Source organism: Podarcis pityusensis (assembly GCF_964106645.2).
Source record: "Podarcis pityusensis genome assembly, chromosome: 7".
NCBI lineage: Eukaryota > Metazoa > Chordata > Lepidosauria > Squamata > Lacertidae > Podarcis > Podarcis pityusensis.
Window position 1 is genome coordinate 14,535,686 of NC_138031.1, and position 24,672 is coordinate 14,560,357.

Consider the following 24,672-nt stretch of genomic DNA (forward strand, 5'->3'; position numbering starts at 1 on the left):
ATGGGATTTCTGCTATAGACCGCCTCCTTCTGTGATGTATGTATGATGTTTTGGGAGATGGTCTTGGGCTACAGGGTGGACAATTTCAGAAGTCTATATAAGGGCTTGTGCACCATTGTTCAGGTTTCTCCTCCCTCCTGCGTGTGGTGAGCGGGGACCCTGTTGCAACAGTTAATAAAGATCAGGCTTACTAGCTGCTTTGCTTCTCAATATTCTCTGGTTGGCCTCTGTTATTTTCTCCTACCAATAGGCTGTTAGAATTCCTGCTCCGTGATTGCAGTCATGGGATTTTTGTCTATCACATGACGGTGTATGTTTTGACTCCACAGAGTGGGAAGTGACGGAGACAGGATGTTTGTGTCACTGTGTTCCATGAAGTGGGACTATTGTCCTTTGTTCTTTTCTCTCTTTGCTGTCTGATGCTAGAGAGAGAGGCAGCCATGTTGCAGAGCTCCGTGTGTGTTTATATGTAAATAAAGTAGATTAGCCAAAATGCTGAGTTGCTGTTATGCAAGCTGCGAAGACTCTGCTGATCCCTAAGTGTGACGATGTCTGTTGGCATCGGTCGCTGCGATGTTCGGGCAGAAGAAAGCTTTTGAAGCTCCCGAGCGATTGACCAGGAGGGAAGGAACATGCCAGCCGGGCAAGTGTCTCTGTCAGGGTCCTACTCGAGAGTAGGACAAGCTCCTGACATAGGCAACCCACTTAGGGACTCTATACGGGCTTTTGGATAGGGAAAAGGAGCAGTTGTTTCTCATAACAAGTTCAATGGGTCTTACTCCCAACATACACACCATAATAATAATATTATAATAATTTATTATTTATACCCCGCCCATCTGGCTGAGTTTCCCCAGCCACTCTGGGCAGCTTCAAATCAAGTGTTAAAAACAATACAGCATTAAATATTAAAAACTTCCCTAAACAGGGCTGCCTTCAGATGTCTTTTAAAGAGAAGATGGCTGCTTATTTCCTTCACATCTGGTGGGAGGGCGTTCCACAGGGTGGGCGCCACTACCGAGAAGGCCCTGTGTTTCCCTGTAACCTCACTTCTCGCAATGAGGGAACCACCAGAAGGCCCTCGGCGCTGGACCTCAGTGTCTGAGCTGAATGATGGGGGTGGAGATGCTCCTTCAGGTATACAGGACCAAGGCCGTTTAGGGCTTTAAAGGTCAGCACCAACACTTTGAATTGTGCTCGGAAATGTACTGGGAGCCAATGCAGATTCCTCAGGACCGGTGTTATGTGGTCCCGGCGGCCACTCCCCACACCACACCTTTAAAGCCTATTTTCCCACCCCAAAGAATCCAGGGAGTTAATTAAGGAAGGTTGGAGCTGTAGCTCCATGAGAGATAAACTATAGTTCCCAGGATTCTGGGTTGGGGGTGCTTTGAAGGTATGGTGTGTACAAAGCCTAAGAAATTAAAAAGAGGTCTGCTAGATCAGATGGAAAGCCCACCTACTTCTGCATCTTTTTCTCGCACTGGTGGTTCAGAGGCCTTGTTTATCGAACGTTCATCCTGATTTGTTTGCAGGGAGATCAGAAGACGTTGCATTAAAGCAAATGTTATCCCAGATTTTCCAGTGCATTTCCTCATCCTTTCCTTAATTACTTAATCTTTTGGAGAAGCGGGTTTGTAACACAGGACCTCCCAGTCAACTACAGCCTTGCAATCTGAATCTACCAGTATGTGATTGAATCTGACTCCAAAATTGCAACAGTCTGGAAGTGCCTGTAATCTGATGACCGCATAAGCTTGGTGCAAGCAAATCGGGACAAAATGCTCAATGAACATGTCGTCACACACAGAGAGAGGACAAACATACAGACACACACAAACCCTTGCTCCTCAGCTAAGCTGTGCAGTTGAGGGTGCAAAATCACCAACTCCCTGCTCATCAGACAACTGAATGTCCATCAAGACACTGGGCTGGGCAGAGAGGTTTAAACTTCCCACCCACCTGACCACTGCCGCTCAAACTGTTGGGGTCTGTGAGGGGCAGAAAAGACCGTGGGGGGGTTGCATCAGGCTCCTGTGCCAGGGGTTGGGTACCCCTGCTCCAAGGAGAAGCAAGCAAAACAAGTCTCTGATTTCTCGTTTTGCTTTCTATTTTGGGAAATCACCTCTGGCATAAATTACAAAGCTTTGCTGTACTCAGAGGCAGGCTCTTCCGTGAGATCAGTAGAGCTGATCCTGGAAAATCACTTTAGCTGCTGCAGATTTTTGTTTTTCCTTGGCTGAGAAGTGCAATGGACAACCCTGGGGTTGGTGGGGGGGGAAGGGGAGTCATTCCCTTTCTACATATGGGAAGCATTCTTTTCCACTAGATTCGCATCACTTGGTTTGGATGTTTGGGACAACATTGTGGCTTGGCCGAAAGAAAGCGGGATTTAGTACAGCACTCCCATTGCAAGGTACCGCTTGGGTGCAGAATCTAACCCCATTATACATCTGTGCAAAGGAGGGGGGGGCGTAGCTCAGTGGGGAAGTACGTGCTCGGCATGCAAACGGTCCCAAGCTCATTCCTGGCATCTCCAGTTAAAGAGTTTCAGAAATCAGAACTGGGAATGATCTCTGGCTGAGACCTCAGAGGTGAGCTGCCAGTCAGAGAAGCCATGGCAGCACAAGACAGTGCCTTAGTCTGAGTCACAAGATTGGTCCGTCTAGCTTGGCGGTTCTCAACCTGTGGGTCCCCAAAAGTTGTTGGACTACAACTCCCATCATCCCTGAGCTCTGGCCTTGCTAGCTAGGGGTGATGGGAGTTGTAGTTCAACAACATCTGGGGACTCACAGGTTGAGAAAGGCTGGTGTAGCTCAATATTGTCTACACTGACCGGCAGTGACTGTCCAAGGCTTCAGTGGCTTTTCCAGGGTCTCTCCTAGCCCTGCTTAGAGATGTCGGGTATTGAACCTTATGCCTCCTGCATGCAAAACAGATTCTCTACCACTGAGCTACAGCCCTTCCCCCCAAATCCAAGACAAATCCATCAGAAATATAGTTGGATGAAGTATCGTCGCACTGGGGGGCACACCCATTCATCTCCATATTTTGTTTAGATGTTAATCAAGCCTTTGCCTTCAGATTATTTCCCAGTGTTTGGAACAGCACACATGGGACATGATAGGCAGGAGCAATCCATGGCATTTAGAATAACCACCCAAGATCCAAGTACCCTTGACATTTGGGGGCAGCTTGGCTCAGATGGGAGCTTTGATGTCTGGTCTTATTGCTAATTGTAATGGACTCCTCTTATCTTCCTCCAAGAAAGACATTGCCAGGTGTCTTTCTTGGTCTGGAACACAGCGTTCTTGCACAAATCTTGAGGACCACAAGAAGAACTGGACAGAGAGATCTGCAGCTGTACTTGGTATTTAGGTGTCAATGCTCTGAGCGTTTTATTGTCACCCGTGTTCTCAGCGGACCAGACAACCTTACACTTTACATGGGCCGGGCAGACAAGCAGGGATGGGGGTTGAGGAGCTACATACCAGAATACCTGCCCTCTGCAAAAATCTATACCCTCCCATCTGTAGTTGCAGCAATGTGTTGCACCCACATTTAGATAATGTAATGTATTCATGTGTACCTCCCTAGCCAAAGAGTGAATGAAAATTGTATATTTTTCTGTTGTGGATAAGTGTCCTGAATGGAAAGCAGGTTTGTGGATCTTCTTGATAGATCAATAAAAAGCGGGGGAATGGCTTGCTTGCACAAGCTATCAGCCAGTTACATCTTTGATTCACAACAATGATTCAGATCTAACTTACAATGCTTTGGAATGGGGGAACAACCAGTTAAGTCTGTTGTGTGGATAATTGCATGCAGGCAAAGCTAGCACTGGCCCACCCTTGAGGCAAGGTTAAGAGACCACCTCAGGCGGCAGAATCCACAGGGACAGTAGATCCTGACTCCAAGAAATGCATTGCCCATTGCTGCTGCCACTGCTGCGGTGACAGTGATGAATGCAGTGAATATGCAGCTAAAGCAGGCTTCCTCAAACTTGGCCCTCCAGATGTTTACAGACTACAGTTCCCATCATCCCTGACCACTGGTCCTGCTAGCTAGGGATCATGGGAGTTGTAGGCCAAAAACATCTGGAGGCCCAAGTTTGAGGAAGCCTGAGCTAAAGCATCCATGACAGATGGCCATCCAACCTCTGCTTAAAAACCTCCAAGGAAGGGGAGCCCACAACCTCCTGAGGGAGACAGTTCCACTGCTGAACAGCTCTTACTCTCAGGAATTTTCCCCTGATGTTTAGTTGGCATTTCCTTTCTTGTAACTTGAAGCCATTGGTTTGAGTCTTACCCTCCAGAGCAGGAGAAAACAATCATGTTCCCTCTTCCATGTGACAGCCCTTGAGATATGATTCTGCACTGTGGAGATTAACTTTACAAATCAGCCGTGTGTGTGTGAAAGAGAGACTATATTCCAAGCAAATGGACACAGGAAGCTCCCTTGTTGTTGTTTAGTCATTTAGTTGTGTCCGACTCTTCGTGACCCCATGGGCAAGAGCACGCCAGGCACTCCTGTCTTCCACTGCCTCCCGCAGCTTGGTCAAACTCATGCTGGTAGCTTCGAGAACACTGTCCAACCATCTCGTCCTCTGTCGTCCCCTTCTCCTTGTGTCCTCCATCTTTCCCAAAGCTCCCTTGCAGAGAGTCAGAAATACCAATCCCTCTAGCTCAGTACTGTCTACACTGGGGATGAGGAACCTGAGATGGATGACAGCCTCCAGGAGGATTTAGCTTCAGCAAGGTGGCTGCAAAATGTGCCCTCAGACCATTATTATTACTTTCCCCCACCCATTCCCTTCCCTTGTGTGCCCGGTCATATTTGGACCATGCTTCGCATTGGGTTTATGAACAGTGCTTAGTTCTTGTTGGTGCGGAATAGGGCATCTGTAACCCAACAGATGTTTCATGCACCTCCCATCATCCCTGACCATCTAGTATGCCAGCTGAGGCTCATGGGATTTGGAGTCCAAGAGCATCAGGTCCAAACTGACTGTTGGCAGCTGTCCAAGGTTTCAGGTAGAAGCTTTTCCCAGCTCTCCTGGAGCATCCTCCAGGAGAAGACTGAACCTGGAACCTTTTACATGCAAAGGGTGGGCTCTACCCACTAAACCTCTTCCCTTGATATTAAGGAGCATTCATTCTACAAATGTTCTCAACCATCCCGTGGAAGGGCAGCTATCAAAACAGACTTTTAGGAGCCAACACCTCTGGGAATCAGAGCTTGGAGTTTCTCGAACCAGGACTGAACTGGAACTGTATGAACTAAACGGGCAACAAACTGTTACCCAAGCTCAGAGACAAAATACACATGGCTTCCACAGTTGTAAGCCACACTGCTGTGTTGTGACACCTATCTGCTGTTACCATGAACTCGGGAGCTTAACAATTCAGCTGTTCGCTCAGCTGCGATCTATTTGTGGTTTCGTAATTCTCAAGTGTTACCTTGGTTGAGAGTTATTTTCCGCAAACATATGTGCCAGAGCTTCATTTAAGCCTCCTCTGATTGACACCATTCATCCCCCACCCTACCAAAGCTTTGGGTTGAATTTCCTGGAACAGGATCCCACCCACCCCTCCCAACTTTCCAGTGCACAAAAGATGGGCTCTGTTTATCTGGGACTAATTATCTTGTGCAGCAATTCACAAAATTTGCAGATGCCCTTAAGTAAGGGGAGGGTTTGCATTTAGCATGGGGATGGGGGAGTCAAATTCAATTCAGTTTGCATTTAAAGGCGAAGCTCCCTAATTTGTGCTTTGCAAAAATGAGGACCAACACACAGCCATCCTTCAAAATGTGCACTTTTCTGAACTTTGCAGTGCAGTTCTCTAAGTAATGTGTACCCTCTCCCCCCAAAAATGCATATACTAGATGAAGTGTGCATTAAATGAATATATTTGCGAAAAGAACATACAAAAATGTTTTGTATTAGGGAGCATTGCATTTTTAAAAAATGTTTGTATTAGAAGAAATTTGCAAAAAATCCTGGTGAATGTTCATTACTTTAAGAAGATTGGAAAACTTGTGTGGAAATGTGGAGAATTGAACTTTGGGTTCTTATAACACCCGATAAAACATTTGCTAGAGATTCACTGTGCCTAATTCACCCCAAATTCAGTTTCTTCTAAACAGCAGCCTGTCTTGTATCGGCTGTCAAAGCAGGTGTGTTAATAAACCAACGTCACAGTGTACTTCAATAAAAGCAAAAAAACAAATAAGGTTTAGTAGATGTTTAGGACACAATTCTATTCTGCCATTATGCCATCTGATCAGTGTTAGGGGGCGGCATAGACTAGCAGCAGACATGAAGTTAGTGTATGTGAGGTCCCACATACTTTGCCCATCTCACAATGGATCTGGCTGCACTATAAAATAGCTGCCATGGAAATAGCTGCCATGGAGGCTTTAGTTGAGATTCCTGCATTGCAGGGGGTAGGACTAGATGACCCTTAGGGTCCCTTCCAACTCTACGGTTCTTTGATTTTATGAAAGCGTGTTCTCCTTCATGGAGAGCACGTGTTGTGGTGGGGTCTTACAAGACATCCCACTGTTGCTGGGCAGGTAAAGGTAGTTGGCCACCATTGCAATTGGGCTCCCCTTGTCATTGGGGAGAATTTGATGTTGCCATTTTTTGATTGACAGCCAAGAAGTTTTATATTCCCTGCGCGCAGCGTTGAGCTTCCTCTTTTCGCTGCATGCATCGGATTACCAGCCCACCCTCCCTATATTTAGGGTTGTTCGCTTTGACCTTGCTATGCCTGTCATGGGGTCATCTGCTTTTGGGGCAGGGGCCTGGTAGGAATTTTGTCCTTTTGGCTGATTGGCTGGGGCCATTTGGTTTTTGCCTACTACGTAGCAAATCATCAGAACTTGTAAGGTTGCGGTTAGGCATTGGTTTTTATGAATTGGTTGGTGGAGGGGAATGGATTGGCTGTGCCTGCCCCTCCAATGTGGCTGCAAGGGTATTCCGTTAAAGGAATCCAGGGGCTTGCCATGCTTTTGTCCAAACCCCTGTCAAGGGGCTAGGGCCACGCAGGAGCCCCTGGGAGCATTTGGGGAGAGGTGAGGGCATGGTTCCCAGCTCCATCTTTCTCCCCCAAATGTTTTCCCTTTCTGACTTTCGTGGGCGTGCGAATGTCAGTCTGTCCCTGGGCGGGGACAGATAGTCGCAACCAATGCCTAAGCAACCACTCACATTTTTTGTATTTTAATAGAGTTGTGGCCAAAATTATGCCAAAAACCTTAAACAAAAATTCTGTGTGAATTGTGATTTATTGGGTGGCTTGGGGACCTCGACACACAAATGCATTAATCAATGTTTACTCTTGGGATAGGCAATGGGTTAGTACATCTAATAGACATTGCACAAACACTGACAACATTTAAAATTTCTAAAAGTTTCCCCGAAATGAGATAGGAAATGATCAGAGGCAGCTTGTGGGCCCTGTAAAGCAGAACGAATCCATGCTCCAACCTACTTCTATGGCTAATTTTCAGATATGCAGCCAAGTGGAGAGAGATGGGAAAGCACCGTAGCTTAAGGTCAGGGCCATAGCTCAGTGGCAGAACACCTGCCTTGCATGCAGAAGGTTGCAAGTTCAATCCCTGGCATCTCCATGTAAGGTTGGAAACCTTCTCCTGCCTGAAACCCTCAAGATATTAAGCCAGCCAATGTCGACAGCACTCAGCTAGATGAAGTGATGCTCTGGCTAATCATAAGCCACTTTCCCATGTTCCAGAGCAGGTGGTCCAACACACATGAATGCGGCCCTCAATACCTTTTTGGTGGCCCTCAGCAACATTTCAAGCCACCACCCCACCAGCCCTCGTGCTGCCTTCCCAAAGATGGGTAAGCGAGGCGCTGGGCTTTGGAAAGGAGGCAGGAGGGCTCTGGCTGGGTTCCTAGAGTCTTCCTCCCTTCTTCCTAAAGCCTAGTTAGCACTTTCCCGGCTTTGGGAAGGAGGTAGGATGGATCTAGGGCCTGGCCAGAGCCTTACACTGCGATTCACGCGACGGTCACCTCCAGACTGGATTATTGTAACTCGCTCTATGTGGGGCTGCCCTTGGGACTGACCCAGAAACTCCAGCGGGTGCAGAATGCTGTGGCAAGACTCCTTATGGGATCCTCGCTGCGAGATCACATTCACCCAGTGCTATACCAGTGGCACTGGCTTCCGGTGGAGTATAGGATCAGGTTTAAGGTGCTGGTTTTAACCTTTAAAGCCCTATACGGCTTAGGACCCTCGTACCTATGGGACCGCCTCTCCTGGTATGCCCCACAGAGGAACTTATGATCTTCAACCAAAAACATCTTGAAGGTCCCAGCCTACAGAGCGGTTAGGCTGGCCTCAACCAGAGCCAGGGCTTTTTCGGCTGTGGCTCCGATCTGGTGGAACGCTCTGTCACAAGAGACTAGGGCCCTGCGGGATTTGACATCTTTCCGCAGGGCCTGCAAGACAGAGCTGTTCCACCAGGCCTTTGGCCAGGGCACAGCCTGACTCCCTCCTTTGGCAATCCTCAGAGAACCCTAGCCCAATTGGTTGCCATTAATCTGATTTGAATTAATTTTATAATGAAATGATTTTAGAATGTGTGTCATTTTATTGTTGTTAGCTGCTCTGAGCCCGGCTTTGGCTGGGGAGGGCGGGATATAAATAAAATTGTATTATTATTTTATTATTATTATTATTACACCTCCTTTCCAAAGCCCAATGCTTTGCTTAGCCAGCTTTGGGAAGGCAGCATGCAACCTGGAGGGGTGTCAAATTTTGGCCTCCCCCCCCCCCCGTGAGACAAGGTGGTGTGCGGCTCGCGGCTTCCACATCGAAGTATTCTTGCGGTCCACTCGGTATGAAAAGTTCAGCTGCCCTGTTCCAGCCAGAGGAGAGGATGGCGAAAGAAGCCTTCTAGAATCCTCAGGGAAGATTCCTCACTTTGCTTTACAAAAGGGAGACTTAGAAGGGCTTAGCAGAGGAACATGAAGATTGCTTCGAAACAACCACAAGCATTCCAACACAAAACAAGCTCATGGCAAGAACATAATAAGGGGCTGTGGAACGTCCTCCTTTAATGATCTCTGAATGAAGAAGGGTGGATTTCCTTGCTTGCAAAATTGAAACCTCCCCACCCGGCATTTATATACGTGCTTGTTTGTCTCCATAATATGCATATTACAAAGTTATGCAGTAATAACCCACTGCATTGTTTTGCAGTTCCTCTACATATATATTTATGCATGTGTGCTTTGTGCTTTGGAATTTAAAGCATACGAATCGTGAAACTGGCAGCAGATGAGTAATATTTAAAGCGACAGATTGGGGCTGGGGGCGAAATCAAGAATGGATAAAATCTTAAAAATGTCACCACTGTCAACCCCTGACTAGAGTTTCCCTTTCTTTTACTTGAAGGCAAACTTTGCAAGCTGCGCTGTGGTTGGTTAGCAAAAAGCCTCATAAACTCCACTTTGATGTCACATTCCTGGCCCAGCTTTTTGTCAGCTATGCAAGCAAAGAATGTATATTTTGGGAATGCAGACTGGCTGGAAAATATTTGCAAAAGCCAAAACATTCTGACCGCATCGAGAATCGGAACCCGCTAATACTAATTAGCTGATAATTGTGGAATGTTTTAGATTCAGCAGTGTCAAACACGCTCTGAAAACTTTTCAAACTGGGTATATACCTAATACTGTATATTGCAAAGTTAAACCAGTTTCAAAACACGGGGACTCCATTCACCACTCTTGGTGGACTTTGTGAGTTGTAGTTTTGATAGTTCTGTCTTGCCTTTGAGGTCCCTTCAGAACTACATTTCCCAGGGTGTCTTGGTTGGAAAACCAGGACTGTTTGCAAGCTTGAAACTGGCAGATGCTCTATCACAGAGTTATGGTGCTTCCCATAATGTCCTCCTGTAATTTTTCATTGGTTCATGAGCTAAGCCACATGGTGAGTCAATGCATGTATGTCCTGCATTCCATTTATTTTGAGGACGCTGAATCATAGTTTGGGCAGGTATTCATTCTCTTTCTGTGGAATGAAGAGGGTGACTCTCCCTCATCTTCCTAAAGTGAGTTTGGAGCTGATTAATGCGTGCCCAAATTACTTGTAAGCCTCAAAGAGTTACACAAATGGTGCAGGGACCTCTGTGATTAAACAGTCTGTGTTCACCTGTGAATAGGCACAGCTAACACAGAGAGTTACACTCACAGTTGTTACTGGAGTATTTTTCGCTTGTATAGCATCAAAAGGATGCTCTGATGTTGGCTGGACTTCACAGGGTCTGGAGGAAGTCGATTACCTGAAGCTGGGCAAAGTACAGGTAACCCTGACAAGCTCTGGCTCCTGAAATATTGATTCTAGGCTCTTCAACAAAGATGGAAATGGACGGATTCCTTTTAAAGGGACAGCAGTCTCTTTTTGATAAGGTTCCAGAAAAGGCGGCCTTGTCTAGAAGAGCTGAGTGACTGTGTTGTCAGCAGCAGAGTTACTGCTTCTATTACAAGTGGAACCTGCAGCAAAATGTTGCAGCGTATTTCCCCTCCCAACAGCACCTATACAGGTTCCAGCTTGTCGGCCATGCATTCTTGTTGATTGCTTCTTTAGAAGTCTTATACCCTGATTTATGTCATGCAGACCTCAAAAACATCAATTACAGCGATGTCAAGGACATATAACAAAATACAAAACTGAAAATGCTCGTGCATGTGTAGTATACCTATTCTTTTCCATTTTGGGGAGAGTGCCCTCTTTTAGGTTTGTTCGATTTGAAGGGCGGGCAGTTTTGTACTTCTGCTACAAAGTAGGGATTGATAATGATACCCTCTTTCCTACTTGTTGGTGGCCCCAGTCTGGCTCCAGCCATGTTGGCACAGCAGGCACCGAGTTCACTATTAGAGGGTGTGATAGCGCCACCCGTGAACATGGTGCATCAAAGTGAACATGTGGACAGTAACCTGACCTCATGTTCTGGTCCAATGCTGGATCCCATGGAAGCAAGGCAAAGGCTGGCTAGAAGTTGCAGGACCACGGACAGCTCCAAGTGAGCCACTTGCTCTAGCAGAGGCCAAGAGCAGCCTACAGCCTTTTAAGCTGCTGTCTCCAGACTTCCCCCTCCAGGCTCCACCCTCTTGTGATGAACTTCAGAGTCTTAAAGGGCCAACCCCCCCAACCTTCCTCCATTCCATAGACTCCTTCCTGGTGTACTCTCTATGCTGCTGGATAGGTGATGTGTGATTGAAAGCACCTGGTTCCTCAGGGGAAGGTGTCTGTGGGGGTCCATGAGGTCCTGGTGGCCTGGCGTGATTTTGGGAGGGTTCCAGTCTGCCAGCCTCGGGAACACTGACTTCCTGGTCTCCAGCAATCAGTTCCGAGCCCTAAACTTGATCTGGGTTCTTAGCTGGTTCCTGTGCAGCTTCCCAATCTGTGCCTGGATTGTGGCTTGATGGCACCTGCCCACAAAGGTCTTATAATTTATAAACTGACCAGTATTAGCTCCCAGATCTAAGCGGCCCACCTCCTTGCTACTGTCACCACTGTCTGTCCATTGCCCTCTATGCCCAATCTCACCACTGCCAAGGAGGAATAAGCAAGGTAAGTGGACAATACTTCTCACCACTCAAACACTTGAAGGTGATAGAAGAACAGGCAGCAACAGGAAGGAGAAACTGGCCCAGGGATCAGCAACAGAACCCCTGTTGGGGTGTGGGCCTTGGCAGGTGCCTAAGCAATACTGACCTCAAGACTCCAGCTCCAAAGTTGACAGAGGAGAGACAGACAACAGGAATGGGATTCCACCCCTATAATACACAGGGGCTGCCTTCCTGGAGTGAAAACAATGAAAGGTCAAGCCATATCCTCACTTTTCTTGGCTTGCAATAATCTGCATGTCCTTCCATCATTCTGTGACCTTTGTGGTGCAGGAAGGATGATATGAGATGACTTCATCTACCCTCCGGGCTGCAGTGTTTCAACAGCCCATGTGTATAACCTGTACGGACAGGTTCACCTGCACACTTCCAAGAACTGTGACTATAATGACATCACCTTGCAAGCACCTGGAAGTGAAGCCGACGGTAAGCTCACCGTATTGTTGAGGAAGAAAGACGTTCTGAGTGAGGCACATTGTTGGAACGTGCCTGTTCTTGGCAGGGAGCGCTTTCTGTCACAGATAATTCATATCACAGTGCACATATAGCTCTAGAACAGTGCTTCCCAAATTTGGGCCTCCAGTGGTTTTTCAGGCTACAGTTCCCATCATCCCTGACCACTGGTCTTGCTAGGTAGGGATGATGGGAGTTGTAGTCCAAAAACAGCTGGAGACCCAAGTTTGGGAAACACTGCTCTAGAACATCCTATGTCTACATGGTGCCCTCTAGACATTGTTGGACTGCAAGATCCATCACCACTTGACTATTGGTCATGCTTAAGACCCATGGGCCATTTTAAAGACCTGCTGATTTCAGCTGGAGAGAGAGAGCATTGGGAATGGGCTTACCTCTGGGGAGATCAAAAGCTCAATAGAGGCTGGATTGTCCCCAGATTCAATTACGGTATGTTTTCTGCTTCCATCACAGCCAGGCAGATTTTTGATTCAAGTAATGCTGAATTATGATTACTGGGAAGTATCCAGGATGTGTACCTGTGATATGGTTTACCCAGCTTTGATTACCCGGAAAGATAAGGCAGGAATCAGGCAGCAGCGCTCACCTGACTAGCATTGCTGCATCTTACCAGAAGGAGGGGGCAAGGCAGCAGGGAAGGTATGCGGATGATACCCAGCTCTACCTCTCTTTCAAATCAGAACCAGTGAAGGCGGTGAAGGTCCTGTGTGAGTGCCTGGAGGCGGTTGGAGGATGGATGGCGGCTAACAGATTGAGGTTGAATCCTGACAAGACAGAAGTACTGTTTTGGGGGGACAGGAGGTGGGCAGGTGTGGAGGATTACCTGGTCCTGAATGGGGTAACTGTGTCATTTTGGGCTCACAGCTGTCCATGGAGGCACAGGTCAAATCCGTGTCCATGGCAGCTGTTTACCAGCTCCATCTGGTACGCAGGCTGAGACCTTATCTGCCTGTGGACTGCCTCGCTAGAATGGTGCATGCTCTAGTTATCTCCCGCTTGGACTACTGCCATGCGCTCTATGTGGGGCTATCTTTGAAGGTGACCCGGAAACTACAACTAATCCAGAACATGGCAGCTAGACTGGGACTGGGAGTGGCCACCGAGACCACATAACACCGGTCTTGAAAGACCTACATTGGCTCCCAATACGTTTCCGAGCACAATTCAAAGTGTTGGTGCTGACCTTTAAAGCCCTAAACGGCCTCGGCCCAGTATATCTGAAGGAGCGTCTCCACCCCCATCATTCTACCCGGACACTGAGGTCCAACACCGAGGGTCTTCTGGCGGTTCCCTCACTGCGAGAAGCCAAGTTACAGGGAACCAGGCAGAGGGCCTTCTCGGTAGTGGCGCCCTCCCTGTGGAACGCCCTCCCACCAGATGTCAAAGAGAACAACTACCAGACTTTTAGAAGACATCTGAAGGCAGCCCTGTTTAGGGAAGCTTTTAATGTTTGATGTATTACAGTATTTTAATATTTTGTTGGAAGCCGCCCAGAGTGGCTGGGGAAGCCCAGCCAGATGGACGGGGCATAAATAAATTATTATTAATTATTATTATTATTATTATTATTATTATTATTATTATTATTATTGCAAACCCACTGGCAGAAACACAAGAAGGGCCTGCTGGATCAGGTCAACGTCCCACCTAGTCCATTCTTCTGGACCAGATGCCTGTGAGGTGCTCTTCTGGCACACAGCTTTTTCCAGCTGTACTCATGGTGGAAACAGAAGCAATGCTGTCCAATGTTGATGTTCATTGCTGGGTTACAGCACACCCACTGCTGTGAATGACATTTATCGTGGTGTGCCCGTATATCGGACAAAAAGCCACAGGTCCATAACAGAGCGAAAATAACATGGTAAAAATGCACTATGTGAGGGGAAATTGCTTGCAGAAATGTGAATGTCGGGGAAAATTGTACAGACAAATGTGTGCCTCAGAAGAAATTCACACTAAAATGCTGGTGAATTTTCATGAAGACTTTTTTGTTTAAAAAATAATAATCACAAACTTGATGCAGAAATGTGGAGATTGGAAAAATGAGGATATTCTTGTTATTATTCTTGTTATTGTTATTACAGTGGTACCTCGGGTTACATACGCTTCAGGTTACAGACTCCTCTAACCCAGAAATAGTACCTCAGGTTAAGAACTTTGCCCTAGGATGAGAACAGAAATCGTGCTCCGGCGGCGCAGCAGCAGCAGGAGGCCCCTTTAGCTAAAGTGGTGCTTCAGGTTAAGAACAGTTTCAGGTTAGGAACGGACCTCTGGAACGAATTAAGTACTTAACCAGAGGTACCACTGTATTATATTTGTAAGCCGTCCATCTGTCTGGGTTGCCCCAGCCACTCTGGGCAGCTCCCAACAGAATATTAAAAACACATTAAAACATAAAGCATTAAAACCTTCCCTAAACAGGGAAGAAGAAACCAAAACTGACAGATTCTGCTGTCTCTATTTCAACCTTAGATTGTTTCGGGTGCAGATATTTCAAGGCTTCCTGTATTTCCCATGGTATGTACCTATGGTACAGGGGAATAGCTTTGATGAAGATTGACTTTGACTGCAGGGGAATAGCTCTGATGAGGATTTAGTCAGCAACCTTTTGGAAAGAACCAAGTGGTTTATGTGTCAACGAACCACATGGCAGAAGAGGTGGCAAGTGAGACAGTGACTCAGCAGCTAACAGGTGTGGGCAATAGCATGATCCAAACACATGCTTGCCGTGTTTATATATAGCAGGGCTAGGGTTACCTTCTGAATGAAAATTGGTCTGCCTCTCCTGTGTTGCCACAAACCACCACTTCGTGAATCAGAGAATGGGAGAGGATGAGTGGGTTGCAGAAATCAGGCCTGTCATGTGCCTCCTTAACATGGCCCAACTCTCTACATATGTGTGTGTTTAAATGGCAGGTAGTTCATCGTTCTTGGGAGAAAAGCAATGACAAACCTAGACAGCATCTTAAAAAGCAGAGACATCACCTTGCCAACAAAGGTCCGTATAGTTAAAGCTATGGTTTTCCCAGTAGTGATGTATGGAAGTGAGAGCTAGACCATAAAGAATGCCGATCACCGAAGAATTGATGCTTTTGAATTATGGTGCTGGAGGAGACTCTTGAGAGTCCCATGGACTGCAAGAAGATCAAACCTCTCCATTCTGAAGGAAATCAACCCTGAGTGCTCACTGGAAGGACAGATCCTGAAGCTGAGGCTCCAAGACTTTGGCCACCTCATGAGAAGAGAAGACTCCCTGGAAAAGACCCTGATGTTGGGAAAGATTGAGGGCACAAGGAGAAGGGGACGACAGAGGACGAGGTGGTTGGACAGTGTTCTCAAAGCTACCAGCATGAGTTTGACCAAACTGCGGGAGGCAGTGGAAGACAGGAGTGCCTAGCGTGCTCTGTTCCATGGGGTCATGAAGAGTTGGACACGACTAAACAACAACAAAGTTTGTCAAATGACAGCTGTGGTATCTATAATGACATCTCATGATGATGATGATTCCAGAGGACTAGGAAAATTTTCAAGTATGCTATAGGCCAGTTCAGAGCTTCTCCCTTGCATAGACTCTCTTTCCTTGAAGGTTTTTAAGCACTGGTTGGATGGCCATCTGTCATGGATGCTTTACCTGAGATTCCTGCATTGCAGGGGGTTGGAATAGATGACCCTCAGGGTCCCTTCCAACTTCTATGTTTGCTGGAAGCATGAATGCACTTGCCCCCTGATGCTGACACACCTGTTGGTCCTGTTCCCATTCCAGATTAGCTGCATATTTTACTATACGGTAATAAAACACCAGCCATTCAGAACTTCCTGATACAGAGCTGCCTTCAGATGCCTGAACACAACACAACAAAAGCAACGATCCCTCTTTCAAACCATCTTCAACTCTCTAAAAAGTCACAATTCTGTTCCCAGTCTATTCCAATAGGCCTGAAGGACTTCAACAGTCCGTTCTAGTCAACTACAAGATGTTGCTCTCCCATTCTCAATTACTTGGCGCTGGGGCCCACGAGGCCATTGCCCCACCCCGAGGGAGAGATAAAACTCGAGAGATTTATGTTTACAACCTTGAGTACTTGGCTTTCCAGACGTTGTTTTGAAAGAGCACATATCACCTTGTACATCAAATGCCAGCTGTTGTTGTAACTCTGCAAGTCAGCAGATCTATCAACCCCCAGGAGAAGAGGTGACAGCGTGACTGGGATTAGGGCAGCGAGACTTCTGTGGGGGTGTTTATCTCTCAAGCACTCTTATATAAGCAAACTCAGGCCACCTTCCCTCCTCTTCCTCCATTAGTAGCAAAGGGAGGGCTTATCTATTTAGACCAGTTGTGTAAAACCAGCATCCTCAGGAAAAACACGGAAGGCAAAGACGACAACAAGAATTGCAGATACCTCACAGCAGGTCCTCTATAACTCTATAACTGTGGACATAAATAACAGCAAATCGATGCCTGGAAATCAGCCTTGTTCCGTTCATTTTATACCTTGCTTTTCTTCAGTTAAGCACCCAAGGCAGCTGACAACATGAACATTGTGTGATTCCAAAACACACACACCCCAGAATATGAAAAAATGAAAGTCCTACGCTTCATGTAAGCTGTCTGCTCTTCATTTTTTAATTTTAAAAAGACACATACCTGTTTCTTTGCTGCCTTGCTGTTTTTAAAAGGGTAACCATGAGACTTTTTTTTGAAAAAGGAGAAGAGCAAAATTGTTCTCACAATTGAAAGAGGGAGGCTTCATGAAGGATAAAGAGTATTAATGGCCAGTGGCATAGCGTGGGTTGCAAGCAGCCGGGGCTGCACAGAATAAAGGAAACCGACAGAGTACGTATGTGCATTCAACTGCCTAATGGCATCTGCGTCACCCAGGAGATTGCAACCACAGAAATAAGAAAAGAAGAGTCATTCCATTGTCTGGAGAGGTCACTTCCTGTTTCACACGGAGAAGTCATTTCCCACAGAGCCCAGCAACAGAAGCATGCAGTTATATTGAGGCAGCACCAGGTGTTGAAATTTTGCTCTGCTAACAATTTTGCACCCGGGGCAACCGCCCTGTGCCGCTCTCCACGCTATGCCACTGTCAATGGCTAGTAGCCACAATGGCTATGTCTTGCCTCTGCTGTTGAAGGCAGAATGCCTCTGTTGCTGGTAAGGGCCGGTAGAGCTTCCCATAGGCATCTGATTGGCCACTATGAGAATAGATAGCTGGGCATGAGGTGTCTGTGGTCTGCTGCAGAAGAGCCTTACATTCCTCTAAGGCCAACCAACACTGTGCGCAGCCAACTTCAGGGTTACCAGAGAGCCAGTGTGGTGTAGTGGTTAAGAGTGGTAGACTTGTAATCTGGTGAACCGGGTTCGCGTCTCCGGTCCTCCACATGCAGCTGCTGGGTGACTATGGGCCAGTCACACTTCTCTGAAGTCTCTCAGCCCCACTCACCTCACAGAGTGTTTGTTGTGGGGGAGGAAGGGAAAGGAGAATGTTAGCCGCTTTGAGACTCCTTAGGGTAGTGATAAAATGGGCTATCAAATCCAAACTCCTCCTTACCAAACTGCGTTTTGCCTTTTGTTCTTGGGATTCTTTAATTGCATTAGTATTTTAATTGCATGATTGGCAACCATGCTTGGGTTTAAAAGGAACCGTTTAATAATAGGTTTTCCCCTCCACCTCCCATCATCAGGACCTCTGCATGTGGGAAGCTGTAACCCCTTCCCTCCTCACCTGGGATCCTGTCCCTCACATTGCAGTTAAACTTAAGGGGGGAAGCTCCCATTGGTCTCTCTTTGCCAATAAGCAAACATTTGTGCTGGGATCATGGCTGGAGAAGGAAGGGTTAACCATCCCGCTTGCTCCCCTCCATCTACTATGTCTCTAGTGTTGACTTCTTTTAAAAAGCAGGTGTAGCTGCTAATCACATAATCAAAATTACATTTGCTTAGATTCTCGTGCAGGCAATCTTCCCAAACCCGCCCACAGGGCTTGTGAATGATGCTAAAGAGCTAACTATACATGCATATTCAGGTTGCAATAACCCAGCACCTGCTTCTTCTAGGGGAAAGGCAGGTTTGGGAGGAGACAAAATGCAGCTGAAATCCATGTGGGTGTGTTGTTGTTAAAGGTAAAGGTACCCCTGACCGTTAGGTCCAGTCACAGACGACTCTGGGGTTGCGGCGCTCATCTCGCTTTATTGGCCGAGGGCGCATACAGCTTCCGAGTCATGTGGCCAGCATGACTAAGCCGCTTCTGGCGAAACCAGAGTGGCGCATGGAAACGCTGTTTACCTTCCCGCCGGAGCGGTACCTATTTATCTACTTGCACTTTGACGTGCTTTTGAACTGCTATGTGGGCAGGAGCTGCCGGAACGAGAGCTCACCCCATTGTGGGGATTCGAACCGCCGACCTTCTGATCAGCAAGCCCTAGGCTCTGTGGTTTAGACCACAGCGCCACCCGTGTCCATCGTGTTGTTGTTAGGGGTTGCTTAACCCTTTCCACTGCCCAATTACTCAAGGGAATAGAGCCTTGGTTGTCAACCAGGATGCTGTGGCACCTTGGGAAGACTTGAGGAATGTTCATGGGAACCCCAGGGAGCCATCTTTCAATAACTTGCGGCCCAAATCTTTCTACATTATCTCTCTGTCTCTTTCTCTCCTCATTAAGGGGAGCCTGTGGCTTTAACCTACAGTCCAATATCTTCCTGCATCTCTCTCTTTCTCTCTCCCTGGCAGCCTTCCTTCCTTGAGCCCACTCAAAAAAGGGGCAGGGTGGAATGGGACAGGGGCAGAACAGGGGGGCCACAGAAAGAATGTGCTTGGTCAAGGGAGCAATGGACTCAAAAAGGTTGAAGGTTGAAAAGCGCTGGAATAGAGCAACTTCCCTATGAGGAATACATTTGGGGCTTTTTCATTTAGAGCCGGCATAGGCAAACTCGGCCCTCCAGATGCTTTGGGACTACAACTCCCATCATCCCTGACCACTGGTCCTGATAGCTAGGGGTGATGGGAGTTGTAGTCCCAAAACATCTGGTGGGCTGAGTTTGTCTATGCCTGATTTAGAGGATGGGCGAGCAAGAGAAGACACGATAGAATAAAACTATGCATGGGTTGGAGAAAGTGGAAAGAGGAAAGTTTTTCTCCCTCTCTTAACACTGGAACTTAAGGACATCTGATGAACCTGAATGTTGGAAGATTCAGGATGGCCAGGACAAGGCATAACTAAATTATGGAACAGGCTCCCACAGGAGGCAGTGATGGCCACCAGCTTGGATGGCTTAAGAAGAGAATTAGACAAATTCATGGAAGGCTACCCATGGCTACTAACCCTGTCACAGGCAGCGTGCCTCTGAATGTCAATCACTGAGAATCACAGCTGGAGAGAGTGGTGTTGTGCCCAGTTCCTGCTTGCAAGCTTCCCATGGGCATATTGATTGGCCACGATAAGAGTAGATGGACCTTTCAGAGGAGTGGGTGGCGCTGTGGTCTAAACCGCTGAGCCTCTTGGGCTTGCTGATCGGAAGGTCGGCGGTTCGAATCCATGCGACGGGGTGAGTGCCCGTTGCTCTGTCTCAGCTTCTGCCAACCTAGCAGTTCGAAAGCATGCCAGTGCAAGTAGATAAATAGGTGCCACTGCAGTGGGAAGGTAAGTGGTGTTTCTGTGCGCTGTTGCACTCGTCACAGTGTCCCGTTGCACCAGAAGCGGTTTAGTCATGCTGGCCACATGACCCAGAAAGCTGTCTGTGGACAAACACCAGCTCCCTTGGCCTGAAAGCGAGATGAGTGCCGCAACCCCATAGTTGTCTTTGACTGGACTTAGTTGTCCAGGGGTTCTTTACCTTTACCTTAGATGGACCTTTGGACTGATCTAGCAGGCCTCTTCCTATGTTCTTATGCCCAGCCACTTTTCCACCAGTGGATTCCAAATGCCCGATGGGATTTTGTTGAACACATATGCCTATAACGCATAGTTCAACTCTGTGGCAAGTAAAGGTTTGCTCCAGGAATGCTCTGAGCAGGCACTTGAGGACTTTGTAGCTGATTTATGCTTTGCTGCACAGCGTGTACAAAACCAAGCTCTCATTTTGACAGCTAGCTCAAACAAAAAGCAAGACGCTTGATTGACAGAAATAAATATAAGCGGTTGGTGACTGCTTAGGGGAGAGAACCCAAAAGTGTGTGATCTTTGAAAGTTTTGAGAAATACAGACCGGGTTCCTTCTTGCATACCTAAAGCATTAAGAAACAGAAAGGACAAAGGGAAATTATAAACATTAGAAGCACTTACATTGTTAGGTATTTCAAAAGTTATGGTGGTGTTATTGTTAGATGTTTTTCAGGGTGCAATGTGACTGATTAACCTTACCTCAGCTAACCTTCTCAGCAGCCCTGTGAAGCAAGTTGGGAGAGGAGGAGAAGGTCTGTTGTTACACGATCACTCGCCCTAAGACAGTGATTTGCAGACTTTCTACCTTCAGGAAATTCTTTCCATGTTGGTTGCCTGCCAAAGAATTTGAGCGCCTGCTGCATATTCCCTGTGCATAGCAGGGGATCCTGAGGGATGTTCTAGACTCTAGAACGACTGTGTGCTGGAGCGCTGCCTTGCCCCTGCAACAGAGGGTGCCCAGAGCATGCCAACATCACTCACGCATGTCGAGGGGGTGTCCTGTTCTGCCATGCAGACACCCCATGGCCTGCATGTAGAACTGTTTTTATGTTTGCTTTTTATTTGTAAGTTGCTTTGAGCAAGCCCTTTGTGGAAGAGAAGAACATGGGTATACATTTTTATTATTATTATTTTGGGGGGAGAAGGGTGGCATTCAACTAAGCTTTACTCAGAACAGACCCAGTGAAATGAATGACCTTGACTAAACTAGGCTCAGCAGGTCTACTCTGAGTATAACTTAGTTTCATACCATCCTTGGTAAATAATCAATGGAAAGCAAATTAAAGGAACAGGGGCTAATTTGTGCTTTTAGTTTACGAGGGTAATGTGCAGGTGCTTAAGTGCAAAATTCATGCGCAGAGCATCAAACTCAGGGTTGTGGATTCAAGACCCATGTTGGGCAAAAATCCCTGGACTAGATGACCCTCATGGTCCCAAATCTACAAGTTTATGATTGGAACACCTGTATTTCCTAAGCAGGGTTTTCTCTTAGTATGTTTAGGACAGGCATAGGCAAACTTGGCCCTCCAGAAGTTTTGGGGCTACAACTTTCATCATTCCTAACTAACAGAACCAGTGGTCAGGGGTGATGGAAATTGTAGTCCCAAAACATCTGGAGGTCCGAGTTTGCCTATGCCTGGCTTAGGAGTAGTTTTCAGGTCCCTCCATCTGTGGGGAAATCTCAATAGCTACTTTCACAGATGTGCTGCTGATAGCTCAGTCGGTAGAGCAGGCGTAGGCAAACTCGGCCCTCCAGATGTTTTGGGACTACAACTCCCATCATCCCTAGTTAACAGGACCAGTGGTCAGGGATGATGGGAGTTGTAGTCCCTAAACGTCTTGGGAGCCGAGTTTACCTATGCCTGCGATAGGGCATGAGACTCTTAATCTCAGGTTTAAGGGTTCGCGCCCCATACTGGGCAGAAGATCCCTGAACTGCAGAGGGTTGGACTAGATGGCCCTTGCGGTCCCTTACAATTCTATGATTCTATGTACATAACTGTTCTTGAGTACACGAAGCTATTGTTGGTGGAGGGAGTCCACAGTTCCATGGAGAATCAGGGATGGGGAACCTCAGGCATTGGGAGCAAAAGGTGTCCACCCCACAGGTATTTCAATGTTTCCTCAGAAGCCTCAACATGCTTTTGCCTGTCTGGAGTGTGTTCCTGGCTATTGCTTGCTACAATGGAGAGTAGAGAGGAGTTTATGAGCACATGCAGAAATTATCCCACAAAAGCAAATTTTAAATTTGCTGCTCTGCATGCACTCCCTCCCATGCACCCACCTAAATCTCCTTCCAGGGAAGCAAGAGGCATTTATGAGAGCTTGAAGGACACACTCCAGACAGTCAAAAACACTCCGAGCGGCAGAAAAGCAAGGTCAGTAGCAGGTGCGGCCTGGGAAGACTTACAAGGGCCAGACAGAAAGGCTTTGAGGGCCGCATTTGGCTCCCAGGCCTCAGGTTACCCACCCCTTAGTTACAGTTGAGTAACAGCTGCACCAACAACTCAGCCTGTGATGGAGTGTCTTACTGGATACCTGGGAGCCGTGGGTTCAAATCCCCACTGAGCCATGAAGCTCACTGGGTGGCCTTGGGCCAGCCTCTCGGCCTACCCTACGTCACAGGGTTGTTGTGGAGGACCAAAAACGAGGTGGAACAGAGCCCTGCCTTGCCCTCCTTGGAGGAAAAAGGTCGAACACAACAAGCACAATTAATGCATATTCCTACCCTTTACTTCTGCTGGGGGCCTTTGCTGTTGTTCTGTGTGGTGTTTTTTACTTGGCTCGGGGACCCTATAAATAAACCGAAGCCGGGCAGCTGAGAGAGGGGACCCCGACGCCAGAGCACAAGTTTCCATTTCCAGGGATTGCGCAACAGGCAAGAGGCAACCCGAGCAACAACCGCCGCTCCTCCCGAGGAAAGAGCGCAGCAATAAACAAAGCCACGTGTCTCTCCTCCCTCCCCAGGCGAGAGGCGGAGCTTGCAGGCGCTCTTCCGGCAACAAAGAGCCCCTGCAGCCCGCAGATAAATACGGAGGCGGCCGGAGCGAGGGCAGAGACAAGGATCGGAGTGGTGGAGCAAGGGCGAAGGAGATCATAGTAGAGGAGGGGGAGAGCAAAGAATAATAGTAATAATTTCTGTGTAGTCCTTTGGCTAGGGACATTTCGCTTCCTAGGTATCTTCGCTTGGGAGAAGAAGGCGAAAGGGAGCGCAAGGACAACTTTGGTTGCTGGATTTCTTTGGCTGGCGAGGATGCCTTTTCTGGGCCAGGACTGGCGTTCCCCGGGGCAGAACTGGGTGAAGACGGCGGATGGTTGGACGAGGTTTCTGGCCGAGAGGGAGAACAGCAGCGGCAGCTTCGCCAGCGAGCGGAACAGGTGAGACCGGCGCGGAGAGACCCGGGTGCCTTGCGCGCTGCGTGCGCCTTTGGAGAGGCTTGCCCCACTTGCAGGTGGGGTGTCGTCCCCCCAACCCCGGACATAGTTGCTAGCAAATGCTGCCGCCGCTGTTGTTGTTGTTGTTCTTGGGGCTGCCGAGTGGTAGCAGGCAGAGAGATACGTGGCGTATCACACACACACACACCAGTTTGCATCTTTGCAAAAAAATAATAATTTGGCAAGCCTTGCTTTTTGCAAAGAACGCGCAGACATGGCGGTTGTTTTCTTAACGAGGCCGTTGTTTCCCCGAGTGCATCTCTGCCCGTGCGAGGCTGCAACGCCTCGGTTTGTGTTGTTCTTGGGGTTGTGGCGTCATTGCGGGAAGGAGGATCATCTGGCGAGCTAAACCCTCTCCAGGAACCCGGAGGCGGAGGCAGGAGCGAGAGCGCAGCGCCCACCTCCTGCGGCGCTACCAGGAACGTGCCGCTTCCAGCTCTCCAGATGTGACTCTCGGCCCGTTAAATGCGTTCGCGCATTTGCTCCGGATTTCTTAAAAGCGAAATGTCCGTCTTGCCCACCCGTCTATTATATTTGGGGTTGGTTGGAGAGTGGAAGCAAATCTGTGGGATTGTGGGTCGGAGAACCACCATTTTATTATCGCGATATGGAGGGAGTGGAGGGCTGTATCTTAAGGTTGGTCCTACTCGGAGCAGACCTATTAAAAATAATGGGCATTACTAACCTTGGGTCCATTAACTTCATTGGGCTTCTCTGAGTATAGTTGGATGGAACTCTGTGTGTGTGTGTGTGTGTGTGTGTGTGTGTAAGGGTTGTTCATATATGTCCCCAAGAACAATTTGACATTAAGTGATAAGCAGTAGGACCAGGTGTTTCCAAAAATCCCGAGCCCTAAAAAGTCTCCAGAAATCTTCAGTTGTCCTAGAGGCATATTCTGGCAAAAGCAACAATGGCTCTTTAAAAAGCAGGCATAAACCTTCATCAGTTCTGTTTGGGCCCTCTTCTCTCATCTTCTCCCATTCTTTCCATGAGGTTGCCACCCACCCAGAATTTTTATTGGGCCAGTTTGAATTTGATCATCGGAAATGTGAGACTCAAAGCTGGACAATAAGCCCTTGCCGGACAGTTATTGTTGTTAGTGATCTTAGGTGTCACCTGTTCTGGTCGTATCTTTGGCACCATGTTGCAACCTTTGTGCCTTCCAAAGCAGGTGTGTTGTGAACCTAAGTGCATGCATATGTCCTCTGTTGCTGTTTCGAACTCTGCCCCTTGATAAGAGGATGATGGAGGTGGTTGATTGCAGTTGGTTTGCATGCTGTGGCTCTGTCATTGTGTGTGTGTGTGTGTGTGTGTGTGTGTGTGTGTTTCTCCTAGCTGCTGTGCAGACACACCAGCCACCCCAGAACCTCGGCCTCTCTCCCCCATGGCCTTCTGCCAGCCCTCATCTGCCTACCTTCTTACGAGCATCAATTTCCTCCT

The 24,672-nt window shown here is 47.7% G+C and overlaps 1 protein-coding gene and 1 long non-coding RNA gene across 2 annotated transcripts in view; both read left to right on the forward strand.

Annotated features, from left to right (window-relative positions):
- The first annotated feature begins 2,777 nt into the window (after positions 1 to 2,777).
- Positions 2,778 to 24,672, forward strand: part of LOC308480937 — a 122,573-nt gene continuing 100,678 nt past the window's right edge. The window contains exon 1 of the long non-coding RNA XR_013988325.1: positions 2,778 to 2,795. This is a non-coding gene — a long non-coding RNA (uncharacterized lncRNA). The remainder of the gene's footprint in view (positions 2,796 to 24,672) is intronic.
- FBXO32 (F-box protein 32) overlaps positions 22,867 to 24,672 on the forward strand; it is a 33,304-nt gene continuing 31,498 nt past the window's right edge. Inside the window, exon 1 of the mRNA XM_081012752.1 lies at positions 22,867 to 23,175. Within this exon, the coding sequence (XP_080868878.1) occupies positions 23,051 to 23,175 (125 nt within the window). The 5' untranslated portion in view covers positions 22,867 to 23,050. The remainder of the gene's footprint in view (positions 23,176 to 24,672) is intronic.